At 42.3% G+C, this 19,773-nt stretch overlaps 1 protein-coding gene across 1 annotated transcript in view; it reads right to left on the minus strand.

The window, feature by feature from the left end:
• Positions 1-19,773, minus strand: part of Ryr3 (ryanodine receptor 3) — a 360,681-nt gene that overhangs the window by 192,713 nt on the left and 148,195 nt on the right. Inside the window, exons 20-27 of the mRNA XM_071607412.1 lie at positions 15,913-16,129; positions 11,377-11,481; positions 9,924-10,027; positions 8,564-8,647; positions 6,579-6,738; positions 5,126-5,273; positions 4,095-4,300; positions 3,369-3,543 (exon numbers count right to left, since the gene is read on the minus strand). Coding sequence (XP_071463513.1) covers positions 3,369-3,543; positions 4,095-4,300; positions 5,126-5,273; positions 6,579-6,738; positions 8,564-8,647; positions 9,924-10,027; positions 11,377-11,481; positions 15,913-16,129 — 1,199 coding nt within the window. The remainder of the gene's footprint in view (positions 1-3,368; positions 3,544-4,094; positions 4,301-5,125; positions 5,274-6,578; positions 6,739-8,563; positions 8,648-9,923; positions 10,028-11,376; positions 11,482-15,912; positions 16,130-19,773) is intronic.

Consider the following 19,773-nt stretch of genomic DNA (forward strand, 5'->3'; position numbering starts at 1 on the left):
TGGTCACACCCCTTGTAAAACACAGGAAGAATCATGCTCCCCTGCCATAGTCACTTCCTGAAGTACAGTCCCTATCTGGAGAAAGCATGGCAGAGCCCCTTGGCACCAGTGTGTGCATGCAGATGTCAGTGACACTTCCTACAAACTTGTTTCATTTTCTGCTTCCCAAAGAGCTGTCCACAGAGCTGAGGGATCTGTTAAACCCAGATAGGCCAATGGACAGGAAGAGCCCAGGAGGCTGCCCCTGCAGACATGGAAGCTGCAGCAGGATGAGGATGGCCCTCAGGGGACCACACTGAAGCTTCTTCTAGATGTCAACATTCTAAGGTCTGGCAAAATGCTAAGGACTGTATCTTTCTCTCCTTTAAATGGAGGAAAACAGAAGGCTGACACCTTGGAGGCTTCTAAGCTTCCACATACCTTTACATGACAATACAGAACTGTGGTGGTCCTGGGCAGACACTGGGATGGGGCATTGATTAGAAAAATTCTAATGAGGCAGATAAGTGCATATTATCCATGATGTAGAATAGAACAAAGAGGACAACTTATAAATAAATGCCATAAACTGTAATGTCGACTCCTAGTCCTTCCTCCAAAGGGCTCATGACTTCCCACGGGGGTAATGGCTTGAATCAAGGCTGACGTGCTAGCAACCAGAACGTAAGCACATAGAGCCAGCATATATGAGGGCCACAGTGCATAAAATGTTTATTTCCAACAGATGGTTTTCCTAACAACTCAAGGCAAGAATTGCTGCCTCTTTCCATATTCTGCAGAGAACAGAGATGCTATGGTTATTCCAGGCCTCTGGGCTGTTGTTATCAAAGAATAGCATGTCATCTTCCTTTCAGCTGTCCCTCTGCCAACTCCTGAGCTATCATATAACTGAAAGAGCCTTCCAATTATCTTGTCGCTGTGTTATTAAAGTGTGATACAATGCTACAGTATAATGCATGAACATATTACAGTACAATTCTATTATAAAATAGCTTCCTAATAATAGACTTTGTTATTCTGAAGGTCAAATCATGTCCCCATCCACAAAGGGCATATGAGGCATCTCTTTTTCATTATAACACAGATAATCGCAGAAAGCAGAGCTACCCTGAAATATCTCTTCCTTTATAGCATTTCTCTGCTCAAACCCTGTATCAGCTCCCTGTTTCCCAGAGGGTAAAATCCAAGGGTGTTTAGCCCAGATGAGACAATAGTTTCTTGGAGGGGAGGTCTGAGTCTTCGTGTTTAGACTGTAACCTGCACCTCATCTACCTGTCCAGCTCCACCATCTGTGAATTCCATACAGAAATCTTCCATTCTCCTACTGTCCTATCCTCTGCTGAAGTTCCCCAATGCCACATCATTAGTCTCATGGCATCCTCTGATTGGAATATGCTTCTACAGAGGGCACACTCTTTATTCAACTTTCAATTCAAAGATCATTCACACAGAACTTTCATTCTGTACTAGTCACTTGCTATTTATAATTTGAAGCTTTGCATTATTAATCACCTTTTCATATTTTCATCTTATTTGGTCTACAAACAGAAAACAAGCCCCCTAATACTGCTACTACTTGCATTTTCATTTGCTTTAGACCATACACATCCCAGCTTCTTGTGAGGTTGCATTTTTTGATTCTGGTCTGACATGAGCCACACTTGGACTTTACAAAGTTCTCATCACTTGGCACAGCACAGAAAATTCTTATCTCCTCCTAATAGTTGACCCAAAGACTAACAGACAAGTTATGTCTTCTAGTTCATTCAATGGTAAAGCCAGGGAAAGGTCCTCAGTCTCTTGATTCTTTCTATCCCAGGGAGCTTCTTTTGTTGGGGATGAACTCCAAAATTCCAGTTTTTCATTTTCCTCCTGGCCTCCAGGAGGCAGCATTGCACAGGTGCAATGGCCCTTCTACACTGCTCTGATGGCCACCTACAGCCCTCCCTTCTCCTTTACCTCTGAACCAGCACACAAGACACTCCTGCCAGCAATGTTTCCCCACCTGTCTCCCAAAATAGAATGTTTTCTTTAAAACTTCTGATTTTTAAATCCCTTCAGAAGGCATTAAAACATGACCCCATCAGGTGTTAGTCTTTCTTGTTTCTCTAGGAAAATATATTGAATTTCTACCTTTCTATTCCCTCAAATATCTTTAGAGCTCTTAAAAGGTATAATTGGATAAGCACATTGCAATAATGGGTCTCTGAAAAGAGTGTGAAACTCACTTACAAAACTTAATACGTTCTGCAAATAAAGAACATTTACATTACATGTACATGGTTTCATATTTGTGCTCTCTTGCTTTCTAGGTGGGGACTGCTTCTTTTGTAATGTCTCAGACATTGAGAGCTACAAGCAGCCCTAATCATTTGCAGAGGGGGGAAATGAGGCCCAAAGAGGTTTTAAAAAAGTCAACTAGGATGTTGGGGGCTCCAGAGAGTATGGAGGAGATGGGGGAAGAGGCAGGGTGTGAGCCCAGGTCACCTGTTTCAGAGAAGCCTTCTCCTCATCTGTAAGCAAGAGGCAGAAAGTGGCACAGCACTGAGCCCTGGGGCCTGCACACAGCAGGCATTAAGTCACTGTCACAGAATTTCATATCTGGGAAGAACACTGGAATTTATTTCATCTATCCTTTTACTCCCTGGTATAGATGTAGAAAGTAAAACCCAGGCCTCAAGCGGAGATTCCCTGGGAGCCACACAGCTCGGTAGGAGCAAGTCCACCGACCTGCAGTCCAACGCTTCTCTCCCCATGTGCCAGCAATCTTGCGTACGGAACACAGTGATGTAGACAGGAAATAACAAGCTCTAACTGTTCCTTTGTCTAGCTGGAAGCACTGTGCTGATTGTGGTCTATTCATGGCCATTAATAAGTACAACTCTGCTTTGGCTTCACAGCATGTTTGAATTTCAAAATAAATTCTATTTCATTCAAGGGAACAACTAAGTCTAACTTTCGTGTTTCAATGGTTCTCATCAAAGCATCAAGTTCAATTACACAAACATGCAGAATGATAATTCAAATCAGAATAATTCTTTAATTCCCTGATTTTTCTCTCCTGCCAAGAACATTAATCTGTATACAAAGAGCATTTCCTTTGTAATACTGGAAAATCTGGAACCCCCTGAATGCCAAGGTGGAAGGAAGTAGAAGGAGATCTATATGGAAGTTTAGAATTTATATATTATCTATCATTATTATTTGTCATGATTCTTTTAAAATGAAAGCATAAGGAGTAGTCTTTACCATTAGAGTTTCAAATATACAAAGGGAATGTACTCCAAATAAGGAGGTAAAAGGCCCCCTCAGCCCTGGGTTTTCCTTGAACTCCATGGAGTTGGGATGGGGGAGGGAAGTAGACTTACCATTTTCAATCTCGTAGTCAGCAAAGGCAAGTTCAGAGCCTTTGTTGGTGATCAGCAGCTCCCCGTTCAGTGTAAAGATCATGGAGGCATCATCCAGGTTAATCATACAACCAACTACATCCCCTGGCTGCCAGGTTCGCCCAAAATACCCACTCCCTTGATGCCAACGTTGGCCCTGCAAAACAAGACCCCAGGGCTTAGAGAAATGGAGGGCCTAGAAGCTCCTGCCACTGGAGAAAGGACACAGTAGTGTCTCCTAACTGTTCATGGTACATTATCCCATGAGATCACACCTCTCTACATAGATAACTCAGAGAGAAGTGGTCTGTATTACAATCAAATGAAACGGAGACATATAGGCTCATCAGAAAAGGTGGCCCGAGTTTCCTAATTCCTAGTTATCTATGATAGTATCCAGGGAAAATTGGTAACATATCCAGCATAACAGTTACACAGTGTTCAACAAGTGGAGTGGAGCTGATGGCTTGGGTGAAAAAACAGATATGAAAGTGATTATAAAAACGATTTGGGGCATAGCCCTCACCTTTGCCAGAAGAGAGCAAAGAAACAATCACTAGGTCATGCTCATTCAGTGCTCCTTAGCCAGTGGTGGGGGCCTCTCACTTGGAGACCTAAGATCCAGACACTCAGTATTTTCAGTCTCCAGGGAAAGGTGTGGAGAAGAAAAGCTTGTATTGAGGATTTGTGGATACTATACTGACTCACCCTGCTGCCTTCAAACACGAAGGCTTGGTCATCAACCCCCAGCTCAATGTCAGGCCGACAGCCTGGCCTTGCCCAGCCGACTCGCATGTCTCCTCCGGTCACCACTTCAAACTCAAAATACCATTTTCCAGACCTTACTGCATATGACCGCTCCACCCGGAAAAATCGGATCTTGTCTATGCTGACTTTCTCCACAGCTGGATCAGCTATTGTGAGAACAGCGAGTAGAAGGTGTGAGAGGGAAAGAGAGTAGATAGTCTTTTAATAAGTAGCATTCCTCAAAAGAACTGGATGACAACCAAGATGGCCACAGAGCTCCCACTGTGCACTGTAACATCCTGTTTATAGCACAACAATCGTCACCATCATCTCATAACAAGACCCCATTTTACTGAGTGATAATTATGTAGCAGATCTATTAGAGGCCATCTCTCTCTGTCCTCATAATAGTTCTGAATGTGATACTGTCTTTATGTTAAAGATAAAAAATAAATATTGAGGCTCAGAGAGGGTTAATCATTCATTTAAGTGAGTGAAAGATTTGGATCCAGGTCCGATTCCAAAGCCATCCTGCAAGCCACTTCTAATTCTGCCCCTGGGGCCTATGGTACCACTTGGGGTAAAGGACAATAATAATATCATGTTCATCAATTATAAGCTGGTGATTTTAATCATCAATAGAATTCAACTCTTGGAGATGTGATTATTTGTTCTAAAAGTAAGCTGATGTATCTTTAAAGAACAAGAGAGAAGGTGACATGGTTCTATGACCAGGTGTTCTGAAAATCTTAGCTTCCCTAGAAGATGATGTATTTCCCATGGAGTTGGGTCACAGAAAGGCTTATCATGGAAACATCAATGTGATGATGCTTTACATTAAACACGGTCCACTGCCCCCCTTAAGAAAATACACCATTAAAAAAAAATGCCATTCCTAATAGTACAAGTAAGACACATTTAAAATTAGCACTTTCCCAGAAGAGGGCCTATTTAGCAAAATTTGCTCAGAATAAATAATCTGAGCTCATTACCTAGCTCTTGGTCTGATGGCTCAATGTTATACCCATAACCAATGAACGTCCGAACAGCTTCTCGCAGGCTGTCCCTGTTGGACTTCTTGGTGCGCTCATCCAGTAACGCATAAGGCACCAGACGGGGATTTCTTTTGTTCTTCAAATCCTATGTGAAGTCGCAGGAAAGAAGTGCCAAGAAAACACATGTCAACTTTACAAATAACTCGTCCCACTCACACATTCCTGGCTGCCTGGCTGGCTTGTACCAGTCTATTAGCTCTTCCCCATGTGCCTTGATATTTAGCAATGTACATATTTGCCACATCTCTTCAGGATTAAATGAGTATAAATGGAAAAATTTTACTAATGCTCAAAGCTAGCATTAAATAACACATTTTAGTAGTGCCAGCCTGCAAATAAAATGAAGTGTCACAAAATTGGTTAGAAACCTCCAGTCCCAAAGTGAGGCAGAAAGGATTTGCATAACTATTCCCCTCCAGAAATTCATGCCACCATGGACTGTGATGGCCTCCTCACAAGAGCCTTTTAACAAGGCCTGGTAAAGGAACATCAGAAGAGGTGGCAGAGCCAGAGTGGGTCCATCTCATTGCAAGAGTGAACACCTGATATAGAGTCCTCAGTTCCTCAGGAGGTACTCAGAAGACAGTAGGGATGACTGCAGAACAAGTCATCTGTACTAACCCACATGACACGCTCTTTGAACTTATTCTCCCACCCTTTATGGTTTTCATGGCTGCACTTTTCTTGACTCCCAATTATTAGTGAGTTTGGAGGCTCATGTGCACACAGTCACCCCCAAACTTCCCTTATACTAACCTACTACTGGTGATTAGGAAGCATTTTAAGGAAAAAGGTGTGTCAGATGGCTTGGGACTGAACCATGGCTTTAAACTACCTGATTCCCTGCTGTGACCTGGATATTAAGCTCCTTCTCAAGACAGGAACTCTGCCCAGGAATTCTCTGTTGAAAGGACTGAGATAAGGACTCACAGGTTTCTGGTCATGCTGGTTTACCCCCTTTCTGGGCTAGGTTCCCCCTTTCACCCTCATCGTTGGAACCATCCCAGAAATCCTGCTGATTTATGATGTTATTTTGTTCCTAGTCTTGGTTTTGGGGAGTGAAATGAAAGCTCAACTTTCCACAATGCAAGAGGCATAAAAAAGAGAAAGTGCAGCTAGTGGATACACATGCAGGGCAATACAGATGAGTGAATCTCTGGGGAAAAAAAAAGAAAAAAGGTGGGGGGGAGGAGGCAAACCTATCCATTCCTACAAAATTGGAATTATGCCTGAAGTCAATATCAATGTGACCATCACAAATTCCATCCAGTACACTGGATGTGAAAGAGACAGTGCAAGGACAATCTCCATCTTCCCATCTATCACTCTCCAGAGCAAAATGGCACTTTGATGGATGATCATATTTCCTAACTCTTCCAGCATTTCTCACCTGTTGAATGCCATAGGTCCATCCTTGTTTTATTCTGTCTTTTGCCCAAACATTGTGTGCATTTTCTGCAAGTTTGTCCACTAAAATTTCTTGAGGAGGCAACAGCTTCACATCAGACAAATCCAAAGGGGCTGGCTTGTAGCCATTGGACATCATGTAGCTACAAGTAGATGCAAAAATCGATATATTTTGAACAGATCTTTATGATTCTCCCATTCTAGGCTTTAGATCAAGAGCACATGGTTAACAAACTTGGGTAAATGAAGCCACAGTCAGAAGTTCCCTTCTGATGGACAACTCAGTTCTATTTCAATTTCACAGATAAAGCCCTTAATCTATTGTCACTGTAACCAATGTATGGCATATATTTCAGAGAAGAGTGCTAGAAAAATAGAGGGTCTGTGCAAATCTACTCTTTTTTTTTTTAAGAGAGAGAGAGAGAGAGAGAGAGAGAGAGAGAGATAGTTAGTTTTTTAAATATTTATTTTTTAGTTTTTCCGGCAGACACAACATCTTTGTTTGTATGTGGTGCTGAGGATCAAACCCGGGCCGCACGCATGCCAGGTGAGCGCACTACCGCTTGAGCCACATCCCCAGCCCCTCTATTCTTAACAAAACTCTCTATGTGCCTCACAAAATGATAGGCACATTCATCATGCTGCAATATTACACCAGCTTTTTCATCCTACTTTGCAAACATAAAAAGTTAAATCAGATTGGCAAGGACAAGACCTCGAGTCAAATGTTTTCTCATAAATCAGCATAAAATGGTCATTCACTTATGGAAAGCTAAACCTTTACTTCTGGGGAAAAAAAATCATGGCAGCAGAGAATCTGTGAGCTTGAAGTGACCTTAACAGTTAGCTGTCCAGATCTAGAGTCCCAGTCTCAAATGTCTGTAATCTCATGGCTAAGGTGAAGATGTAAGAGAGTTCAGAGGTTGAGGTAGATACAGTGTGTGAGTGGAGTAAGGCCAGGGCACTCTGGAGTGAATCTCAAGAGAGAAGTTAATCATAGCCACATGAGAATGCAAGTTGAGAGATGCCCATGACCTCAGAGTCACTGACAGGGGCCAGAAGTCAAATGTGATAGACCAGGGCCATTTTTTTCCAGGAAACAGAGCAGCATGAGATCCAGGGTCTATTGTAAGCACAAAACACTAAAATTTCTTGAGGTGGCAACAGCTTCCAGAGTCCACCTCCTCAGCAGGCCTGCTGCTCTTGGGCAGAGTCAGCATGCATGGATAAGCACCAACCCCAGCAACCCAGGCTAGTAGCCTGACCTTCCAGCTGCCATCTCTCAGATGTGCTCTCCTTGGCCATAGGAGTTGTGTGTGTGCAGAGCCTGGCAGCTTGGGAGTTTAGGAGGAAAGATGGGGAAGATAAGCATTTTTGTAAAGCTGGCACTACCTTGGCACCAGAGTAACAATGACACCTGTGTGTGAGTACGTGTGTCCCCAGGGCTGGCACACATGGGAGCAGGGAGTGAGGCAGCCAATGAGCAAGTGAGCAAGTGTCTGAATGTGAGATAGTGTGACTCTAAATGTTGGGGGTGTGAGGGACAGTGGGATACATACAGATCTAGGGGTCCAAAGAAATCTTGGCAGAGCCTTACATTTCCACAAAGGACTTACAAAGCTGGCCCAGTGCCAGAGGAGTGACTCTCTGCTGTGACTATCAACAATTTTCGAGCTCCTTTGCCAACTGCCATTCTTACAGACCAAACATAGTACCACCATCTGAGGTCGTCAAACTTCGTAGCTCAAAACGAACCATTAGATCTGAAGAAAGAGCAAGAGGGTAGACCCTGAAAGACTTCTTGCTCAGAAGCTTCTGCTTGAGGGTCTCGGTGCCTTCTAAGTAACCAGGAACCAGGAACATCCTGAGCTGGTGCTAGCAAGTACCTAGACTGTCATCTGCCTTCAGACACAGGCACCCCAGCCCCAGCCTAAAAATTCAGTCTGAAGCCACTGAAAAATCACCTACTTTTTGGGCAGTTTGACCTTCTTCAGATCATCTTCAGCAGCTGGGTTAACATGAGCAATGTGGCACCCCAGGGCCAGCAGGGTTCTGAGGTAACAGAGGAAGAAGATAAGAGTGAATTCCAAGAAAAAGCGAGAACCCTAACATGTATTTTAGCTGATAGAAATGGATACTAACCATCCATTTAGATCAGGGGTTGGCAAACATTTCCTAGAAGGAACAGATAGTAACTGTTTCAGGCTCTGGGGACTCACTCATCTCTGTTGTAACTACTGGACTCTGCCATTACATAGCAAAAGGAACCCTAGATGATATGTAAACCAATGAGCTCGTCTTTGTTACAATAAAATTTTATTTACAGAAATAGGGATAGCTGGTCTGACTGTCCCATGGGCCACCATTGGCCTACTTTTGATGCAGATCATAACCAGAATAACAAAAGAGAAGCCTGCTAATTGCTTCTCTGTGAGTCATTCTCCCATTTGTAATTTCACTTTGAATTATTGCTGGCTTCTAATTCCACAGAACAGATAGGATTCTCATATCAGACCCACAGGTCAGCAAATATTTGCTGTGTATGTGTAGAGCCACTAGTTGTGCCTGACACCATGGTGTACACAGCTGCTCCCTCGAGAAGAATCAATGCAATTGAAGGTATCACATGTGTGAGCTTGTGAGACAAAGCACCTCACCGAGCACTGTTCTATCAACAAAATGATATCAGAATGTTCTGCACGGACAGCTAGGGAACAGAGGAGGAAAAAACACCAGAATAGGCAATAAGCATAAACTTGGACTATAATAGTGACAGTTTTATTTAGGACCCTGGATGGGAACCCCAGGATGAAGCTGAGAGTTGTTTTAAAATTGAATTTTAATGAATCAAGCCACATTTCCCCATTTTTTTAAAGTTATAGATAAATATAACATCTTTATTTCATTTATTTATTCATTTTTATGTGGTGCTGAGGATTGAACCCAGTGCCTCACACGTGCAAGGCAAATGCTCTACCACTCAGCCACAATCCCAGCCCTCACATTTGTTTTTAGATATGCTTTATCTATAGGAGGCACTTTGTCCTTTGCTTCTGTTTCTCTTCTTTTTCTCTGCCTCCTACATATTTTCGCCATTCCTAGCAAATAAAAAAATAGTCTCTGAAGAAGTACTCACACTAAATAATAATGGTGGATTGGCTATTCACTATGGTAAATCCTTTTGTCACATGAATAATCACCACGCCTGCTAATTTATCAGGATATGTCATGTTTTCCGGCAAGAGAGACATACCTTTGCAGTTTAGTTATAATGCATTAAATCATCCACTCACTCTTTAGTCCAACTTCAATTCAATTAAACACTCACTTTAAGGTTTCAGTTGACATCTGCAGGTTATAATTCTTCTCAGTTTCAGGGAGCTTTGAAAACTCCACAAGGCAGGGATGTTGTCTTTTATTGTCATCCCGTATCTAGGCGACAACATAAGAAAGAATATAATTTAAGTTTTGACAGCTGGCACTGCACTGGAAAACAGAAATAAACACTCTTTGAAACATGGCCCGGGCAAAGCATATCATAGCCACTTGGTGATGGGTGACCTGGTGTTCTTCTCTCTAGTAAATGGTGCACACACAATCCCCAGGTTGCCAATGGCTTGTGCTCCCTGGATCTATTTCTACACAGGTGTTCGCATTTAGAACATACTTTCTGAGAGAAGTAATTTTATGTGTGGTAGCCATGTTTCTGTTTGTCCAAAATTCAAGTGACCATAATGTTACTGAAGGGCAGCACTCCTCATAACAGAGAGGATTGCAGAATCCTGACCAGTATCCACCAGAAATGTAATGCCAGCTTCAAATTGCACTGTGTTTGTAATTTCAAAATTTCTAGTAGTCACATTAGAAAAGCAAGAAACAGGTGAACTGGTAGCTGCATGTGGCTCAGGCATACTCTATTGAGCAGTGTGAATAGAAACATCAAGCCATTCATTCACTAACAAATATGTTTTGAGTACAAGAACTACATGTCAGGCACTGAGCTGGATGTTATGAGTTCAATGATGAAGGTAGACAGCCCCAGCCTTATAACAAAATATTCACAGAAATAAATGCAAAATTGCAATTATGCTAAGTTCTCTAAAGGAAAGGTGTGTGGTATTACAAGAGCATACAGAAAAGAGATGGTCATACTCAACGAGAATCTTTTATGGGAGCTCTATAAATACAGAAGTGTTAGAGTAGAAGGACCTTTCAGTAACTAAGCTGCAATAGCATGGGTGCCAGGGTCACAGGAAGCTTTGGAACTCGGCTGTCTTTCTGCCTCCAAACACAAACCTCATACAAATCACAGGACAAAGTTACATTTACTGTGAAAAATGCTTTCTAGCGAAAGAGATTCCCCAACCTCCCCATGTGGCCATTAATCTTAGTGCTACATCTGAAAGGCTGTTAAACAACTTCTGATTCAAAAGCAATCAATCAGGCAGGTTTCCCCACCCATGTAGAGGACAGCTCTTTCCAAGGGGAAGAAGAGATGTGGATGTCCTAAGGAGGGTGTTGAGCAACTGCACCTGGTTGTCCCTGAATAAAAGAAACCAGGGTTTGAAAGGAAGTCAGGAGGTGGACTCCTGGTTCTGTCTGAGGAGAACTGGTCTCTTCAGGGCTTCTGGTGGACCAACAACAGGCTGCTGGACAGGTGGTAGGAAGAAGGGGTTGAGTTTTGGCTCATGAGGTCCCCGCACTCATTTGAGTCTTTGAAGAACCCTTCCAGGTACCATGACAACGCAAGGCTCTACCTCTCTGTCCACCGAAACACATACTTTGCCAAAAGTCCAGCCGAGCTCTATTTTATTCATCCCCCAAAGCTCATGAATGTTTTCAGCCAATCTGTCTCGGATCTTCTCCAGGTGAGGTGGCAAAACAACCTAGAGGAAAAGAAGCAAGTTAAAATCCAGAACCGTATAAATCAACTGTACTGATATAAAATCTATAGCGCTCTGGTGCCCCATTTGAATCCACTGGCATCAGCATTCCGACCTCACCCTGCATAACATACATGCCTCCAGCCTGCCTCTTTCTCTCTCAGCTTCCTCTCTGCTCCTTGAGGTCTCTCTGACCATTCCTTTCAGGTCCTCCCTACAGATATTTGTGCTGCAGGTTCATCTGTGAATGTTCCCCTCATCTTATTCCCTTGCTCCATGGTCCTTCCTTGGGAGACAGCACACACATCCACCCAGTGATGGTCACTCCCAAGTCAGTGCACCTCTAGCCATGGTCTCTGTTGAAGTTCAGATCCACCATTCCTGCTTGAAGGATTTTTCATCAAAGTGACCTCCATATGCTACCCAAAGCTGGGTTCATTACCTTTCTTTCAAAATCTTTTTTTCTTCCTGTTTTTTCTTTTTTGTTAAAGGGTCCCACTACTGCCCCAAATGTGGAATTCATCCTGGTTTCTACCTCTCCTTTGACATTACCTGCTCTCTGAATCAGAAATGAAATCTATCATGTTAATTTCCTAAGTGCCTTTCTGAAGGACCCCCTCCCATCACTCAACCTCATTATTTTCTCCACAGACCACTGTAAGGGCCTCAGAATTGTCTAAGTCCTCACCAATCTATGCTGCCGCAGGTGGAACGATGAGTCTACAATTACAAAAATCCCATTAAAACATTCTGCTCCTGAGTGTTCTCCAAGAGCTCCTTGACACTCCTAAGACAAGACTAGGCTTAGTAGCCAGGTGTACAGAGCTCTTCTCTCATCACAGTTTCCACAAACACTTCCTTTCCAGAGTTCTTCAAATTCTCCCCAAAGACCAGAGCATCTCACAGTTCCACAGCTTCACACATACTACCTTGACCTCACCACACGCTCCCCCACTCCTCGAAATCTGGCAAGGGTCCTCAGCATTCATCCTTCTAAATGTCATTCTGATGTCACTGCCTTTGGGAAGCCTCCCCTGACTGCCTCCAAGGAAAACTGCCGTCTTCCTGCTTTGCTCTTTCTCCTCAGAGGTCAAAACTAAGGGTCCATTTCTTTTTTTCCTGTTTTAATTTGTTATTATTTCCATGTTTATTGGTTGATAGCCGTTAAGAAATGAGAGCATACAAAAACCCAGATTTCCAATTTCTTCTGTCCACTTGGAAGATGGCCAATGCTGGGCCCACACATACTGCGGCTAGGAACCACCGTCTGCTTTAGCAGGGGTTACATGCCTGGCCTTTCTCACTTCTGTATCACCTGCCTGGCTTCAAAATCCTAGCTCTATTCTACTTATTATTAGTGTGTCCATTATTAAAATCCTACTATTAAAAAGAATCCTGATTTTTTTTTTTTTTTGGTGGGGGGTGTGGTTCATGGAGAACATTATTTTCTAGATAAAGTATATCAAATTGGTGATGTATAAAAAAGATCATAGAAACTTCATGTCACCCCCATAATTTTTATGCTTTTATGTACCAGTTAAAAAATAAATTAAAAAAGATAAAGCAAAAAGATCATAGAGAAAGGTAGCAATAACACATTTAAAAAAATGTGTTATCACTATTTGTGTTTCAATTTAAAACATTTAAGAAATTTGACGTAATTACAGCAATGTCAAAGTAAGTAGCATGATACTTTGATAAGGAGCAAATGGGGAAGTTATTAGCAAACAATAATCACACATGGACTTTATTAATTAATTAAGGTAATCTATAAAATAAGTGCTCCACAATTGATCACAGCCTGAAAGTGGATTCCAGGTCAGAGGGAACAGAATGCTCCAGCAAAAAGGGAAAATGCCACTGGTTGAGGAGGAAAGGGATTTCTGCAAACAATGTCAAGTTATAATATCAATGACCCAACTGGTGACTACCTGGGACAAAGTAATACTAGCTTGACAGCCACCTACTGTGAGTCTAGAGTTCCCAGGGAAGGTGCTGGAAGTTAGGCTCCCTCTCCTTATGCTCTGCAAGGGACTGGGCAGCACCCAGGCAGCTCTGCAAAGGCCAGGCGGTAAGTGCTCTAGTTAACAATGCGTCACTCTCAAGGGTTAACATGCCCTCGGGAGGCCTGGGGGTGAAATGCCCGAATAGCTTATATTTAACTTCGCCTTTGACAGTAATTTCAGAGAATGATAGATTCTATAACAAATTACAAGGTCTCACTCAAGGTAATAAATTACACCTTTCCAATGAGAACTTCTCTATTATTTGATTGCCCAGCAACATTTCCCTGGTTACGGGGTCCTCACGAAATCAGCTTTGTGTCTGGACGTCAGAGTTATTCTGGTTTGTGGGTGTGTCTCTGCTCTGTGATTTCTAAATCTTCAATCTTGCATGTTTGGAGAACTCTTCTCATTCTCAGGCAACCTTCCTCCTTCCTCTCCCTCATCAAAATGCTCCCTTATGTTTTGGTTCTCTGAGCCAGTTCTTCCAGGAAGCCCAAGTTTTTGCTTACTAGCAGGAGAGGCAACCAGGAGTGCAGTAACTCACTCTCTTCCTTCTCCCTGTGTAGGCACGACTGCCCTACCCTGTTCACAGAGTTCCTTTGAACTTGAGCCCTCAACTTCTTGTCTGCAAGGGGTCCAGAATATGCCACAGAGGCATAAGGTTTATTTTGAACTGAAAACGTTTGGCAAACAACTGATGCAGGAAGGGACTTTTTCCAAATTCCCATCATCTGCTTAAAAAAAAGAGCTTCCCCAAAGAATCCAACTGTTCCTTCCCAGGGAAGACTGATTCTTAGCACCAGAGAAATGTCAGCACCACACCCAAGCAGACTCTGTCACAAAACTAGTCACATCTCTCTTCTCCTCACCTAGGGACCCATTCCTCTATCTCTCCCCAGAGTCATCTGTTTTCCAGGGAGCACCCTTATAATCTCCCTCCCCCTAATAAAATGGCATCTAATTTCCAAATGCTAACCTCCTTCCTGAGTCCCCTTTCTTTGTGAACTCTCTATTAGGAGATTAAAATTTATCTATTTCTCTTGCTGTTCTGTTAGTCTTTGTTTAATTTGCAGGTATCAGTTATAAAAGGTAGGAGGGTAGAAGAGAAGCTTTTCCTTCACAACATATGAAAAATACAGGAACCAGACTTTCCAAATCCTAGGATCATCTCTAGCGCACCAACTCCTCTGAGTTTCCTTTCAGCTCCTCTCTATATTTGAGGGGCCATATCAACTGTGAACAGACAGAGAAATCCTGCTTTTCTATTTTATGGGAATTCATGATCACTAGCCACAGGAGGTAAGTAAGAAACTCATGCACACAGAGATAAAGATGGAGGTGAGAGGGTCATATGAAGGTCATGGTAAATTCATACTAGAGATGGTCTTCAGGCTGAAAGAGCTATTCTTTATACACACTATTAGCCCCAAGTGCCTTAGAGGCAAGGCCCCTTTTTTCATTCATTTTCTATAAGACCTAGGATAATGTTTCTAATAGTACTGGTGTGTAGGAAATGATGAAAGCTGTTGCATGCCCCGTGTCATACCCTGTAAATGTCTCTCAAAATGCAGACCCCGAGGGGTTGAGGCTGGAAGATCACAAGTTCCAAGCCAGCCCCAGCAACTTAGCAAGGCTCTAAGCAATTTAGTGAGATCCTGTCTCAAAATAAAATAATAAAAAGGACTATGGATGTGGATCAGTGGTTAAGAGCCCCTGGGTTTAACCTCTGGTACAAATAATAAAAATAAATAAATAAAAATTAAAAAAAATACAGGCCCTGGGCAGAGAAAGAAAATATCCATTTACCAGCTTTCCTATTCCCTCCATACTATCCCATTCTGTTCAGTTTTATTTTCCTGCTTGCCTCCTGCATGTTCCCCTCCAACTGTCCAGCCATGTTGAGAATCTCCATTGCCACCTGTTCCTATTTTTGTGTTTCTGCTTCTAGACTCTTATTCACCTCATTCCTATTAGATCACCCCTGGACACTCCACCCCAGTTAAGCCTACTAAAAGCCCTGACTGAATTAGATCTGTTCTGTAGACTCCCAGAAATATTCTAGCCTAAAGGATGTCTCTAGCACTTATTTATGCATACGGTTCATTCTGTATTTATTACATTTGGCCTTTAAAAAAAATAACACATTTGCTTCTTGTGTCTTCAACTTGGCTGTGAATTCTCAGAGAGCACTGGAACATTTCTGCCTATCCATGGTGGAGAACAGTGCCTTGCATGTGGCAAGAGCTTAATATGCTCATTGATTAAGAAGTCTTTTATCTGTGCACAAAGTAGAAACAAGAATAGTTGTTTACACTGCACAATTCTACAGAATGTATAGTAAGAATGGTTCAAAGACAACACAGAAGAAAGAAGAATTTAATCTCACTTTATCTAAGTGAGTTACCTCTCGTTGGCAACTTGAACCTACCTGACTGGTGTCTATAGGGCATGGGATAAAAGAAGCTTGTGAGAGGAACTGGGTGGTACCCAACAGATCTCTAACACCATCAGCATCACGTTTATATTCTTTGACAGGCTCCAATCTCATCTTCTCTTTGGGAAGTAAGGCTTCATAGCAAGGGGCATATCCCGAGGGAGGCAGGAACTTAAACTCCCCATGACGTCCACCCATCAGGAAACGTACTCTGTCATTTGAAGAGAGCAAGAATAGAAGTATCAAAAAATATCCCAGGCCAAAGAAATGAAAATTAAAGATTAGATCCCAGTCCTTGCTTCCTGAATCATTTTGTTGTGAAGTGACTGAATTCAGATTCAGCACAGCCAACATCCTAAAGCAGGTAAGAAGCAGTGGAGGGATAATTGAGTGTGAAGGCAGGGTCCTCAGCTGACCCACATCAGCTATGTTGTTTTTGGGTACTGGAGACTGAACCCAGAAGCATTTTACCACTGAGACAAATCTCCAGCCCTTTTTATTTACTTTGAGATAGGGTCTTGTTAAATTGCTTAGGGCCTCACTGAATTTCTGAAGTTGATCTTGAACTTGTGATCTTCCTGCCTCAGCCTCTGGAGTCACCGGAATTGCAGACATATGCCACCGCACCCAGCTCTCAGCTATGTTCTCACAAATTTATTTATAGATGAAAGCACTAGGTCTTAAAAGCTAACTTTATTCTTACTCTAGTATGTAATTACTACAGATATTACTACAATATTGAAAAGGATAACAGTGATAATGATGATGAGATTATTCTCTGTAACGATCACATTAAAATTACACTATGACAACTTCATATTTCCTTGAGGGAAATTACCCACACATCAATTAAAGAAAACATGGTGTAACTATCTAGAGAAAAGAGAAAATTCTTATCTTAATATCCAGGGCAAAATATTGAATAACACCAGAATATTAACCACAAATAGCAAACTGACAGATGTTATTACATAGAAAGGATGAACTGCAAAGGCTGCAGTTACCTAAAGCAGCCATATGAGGGCGACTCTGAGGTGGTGACTGTAGGGGGCAAGTGTTTGCTCACTAGGATGCTGGTGCCTTTCTCAGGGGCACCATACCCCTGCTGTCATTCAGGCCTGACATGCTAGTCCACCCCAGTAGTCCCTCCTGGGAATTCCCAAGAAAGGGAAAAGAACTCTTCAGGGCTCACAGTAATGACAGGCAGGTCAATTACTGGCACACATAAGTAATCCAACAGTTCAGTATTCTGGCCAAATTTCAACTCCACATGTATAGCAAACCATAGGGTTAGGGTTAGACTCCAAAATGTTCCCTGTAAGCTGGAGAAAATAAAAGTGGATGATTTCAAAATGATACATCATATGGTCCTAGATTTGTAACTACAAACGTAACTTTCACAAATGAATTGCACCCACCTTAAATTGGTGAGGAAATTTGACCATTGATTTAAATAATTGAAAAGTAGCAAGATATATAGCCCTGCAGGTTCAATGATAATTTCATATAGGAAAAATCAATATGCACATATCGCTTGCAAACAACATTTATTCACTCCTTCCCTCTCTCCATTCATCAAATCTGTACTGAGCCCATACAACTTGCATCCATCTCTGCCCTGGGGATTCAGCAATGAACACAGTACTCAGTGTCTCTGATGTCACAGGTTTTCTAGAAGACCAATAGGCACAATTGTCGATTAGGAGACAATGTGAGGAAGGAATAGAGGGAGATCTGAAATAACTCAGGGAATGGGGTGGCTGATAGAGAGGGGATCGAGGTAGTCCTCTCTGAGGAGGAGCCATGTGATTAATCTTGAGGGATAAGGAGGACCCAATTAGTTCAAGATGGAGAGGAACAAATGCAGAGGCCCTGGAGTGGATCAGACAACAGAGAAGATGACGGTGTGAGTGAGGGTACCACAGGCCTGACGTCACGAAGTGAAGCCTGAGGAGTAGGGCTGTATTAGGCAGAGTCTGTGAGCCCTGGAAAGGACCTGAGATTTTATTCCAACTGGGAAGCAGTACATGAATTTTAAGGTGGGGAAATGAAAGATTCTTCTTGTGGCCCTAAATAGGTCTGGGGACCACATAGGAGGCTCTTAGAGTAGTATAGGGAGATGAGGGTGAGGTGGCCCGAGGTGATCCAAGTAGCCAGTTTTGATCTGGAATTAGGATTGTTAGGAACTGCAGACAGACTGGGTGTGTGAATAGAGGGGGATGCTGTATTGGAGGAAGGTTATGGTTTAGCAAAGCTCTTGCAGCAGGACACTTTCCGTTTCCTTTAACCGGAACATTCTGGTAGGAGAGCCTTTAAGAGTTTCAGTATTGACTGTATTACTGTGGTTGTGGACATAGATAATTATGAAACTGGAAAATAAAAATCTCTCCATGTGAGAAACGTCAAGATTTTTCCCCTTCTCAATAAGAACAGATATTTTATACAAATTTTGTAAAATGCTATTTTAAAATTAATTGTAGAAATCACACTAAACCGCCCACTATCCCATTTAAAAACACTAAACAGTGATATTGAATTAAAACCACAATTGTCCCTTGTGAGTGTACCCACATTAAGTGTTATGTAATAGGACATGATCTATGTGTATTAAGAATATGAACAATGACATTAAAAGGAAACTGAGTCATTAGCCTGCAGTGTTACTAATTTAGTGAACCTTCAGGAAATAATGACTAAGCCTTGAAATTATTTGTTGAGAACTTTCCAATTCAATTACTACATAACAGACTGTGTTTCTGACATGCTGAAACCATAGGATAAAATTGGATCTTTTCAAGCAAAGAATTAGTGTGGGAAGCTTTCTGCCGTCTTCTCATTGAGCATCATTCTTTGAGAAGCTGAATGCCTGGGACCTTATATAGCAAGTGTGTTCTGTTACTCACTAGTGTATGGATTCCAAGAACATAAATGGTGTCTCACAAGGACTTCTAGATGGCCTTAATTATTCATGAGCCTTCTTGCCAGTTCTGTTTGGTTTTGAAATGTCTCTTATGCTTTAAACTCTGCTGGATAGATAACAAATCGAGGCAGGTAGAGTTTTATGGAATATTTAAGGAGAACAATGCTTTGTTTTAATATCAAGTTATTTAAAAGAGAGCAATTATTTGGTTCTAAATCTTAATTCCTCTAACAGCCATGAAAAATTGTGAAATGAAAACTTAACATAGGCAGAAATCAGTGTTTACTGCTTACTGAAGCATTCATCTTCAAACACCATTATGCTGTGCTTCACTGGGTGGAAGACAAGGTCCTGGATTGCTTTGGAAGTCCTGCCAGACAAGAGCCCTGCTCCCCAGCAGGTGTGACAGAACAGGAGCTGGTCCCAGGTACATCCTCCATCTGGGGCTCATTTCCCAGCTGCCAGGAAAAACCAGCCCAGACTCTGGGCTGGGAAGGGATCTAACACATAACCACTAATACGGGGGTCCCCCCATAGCCATCATGGGAGGCCCAGAGTTAAGAGGTCCAAACGAACAACTAGGATAGAATGTGAGTTTGAAGAGAAAAATTAAAAGGAGGAAATAAATGCATGAAACCCACTTAAATTATTGGAACACGTTATTAAAGTGGTTCTCTGAGTTTGGCAGAGGTCCAAAGGCAGACCTATGAATCCATTATTTAGTGGATACCAAATATTTGCACATCCTTAAGAGAGGTGCTGGTTCAGCTATACAGGACACACCAAAAAATGATGTGTCACAGCCTCAGTCCTCCACCCACCTCAGACTGATGCAGGGAGGAGTTTGTTTGGAGAGAACTATCTGGGAGAAAGGGAAGAGGTACTTTTCTCCACCTGAAACCAACTGATGAGGGCATCAGGAAAGGACTTAAGAC

This window comes from Marmota flaviventris, chromosome 2 (genome assembly GCF_047511675.1).
Source record: "Marmota flaviventris isolate mMarFla1 chromosome 2, mMarFla1.hap1, whole genome shotgun sequence".
Classification (NCBI taxonomy): Eukaryota; Metazoa; Chordata; class Mammalia; order Rodentia; family Sciuridae; genus Marmota; species Marmota flaviventris.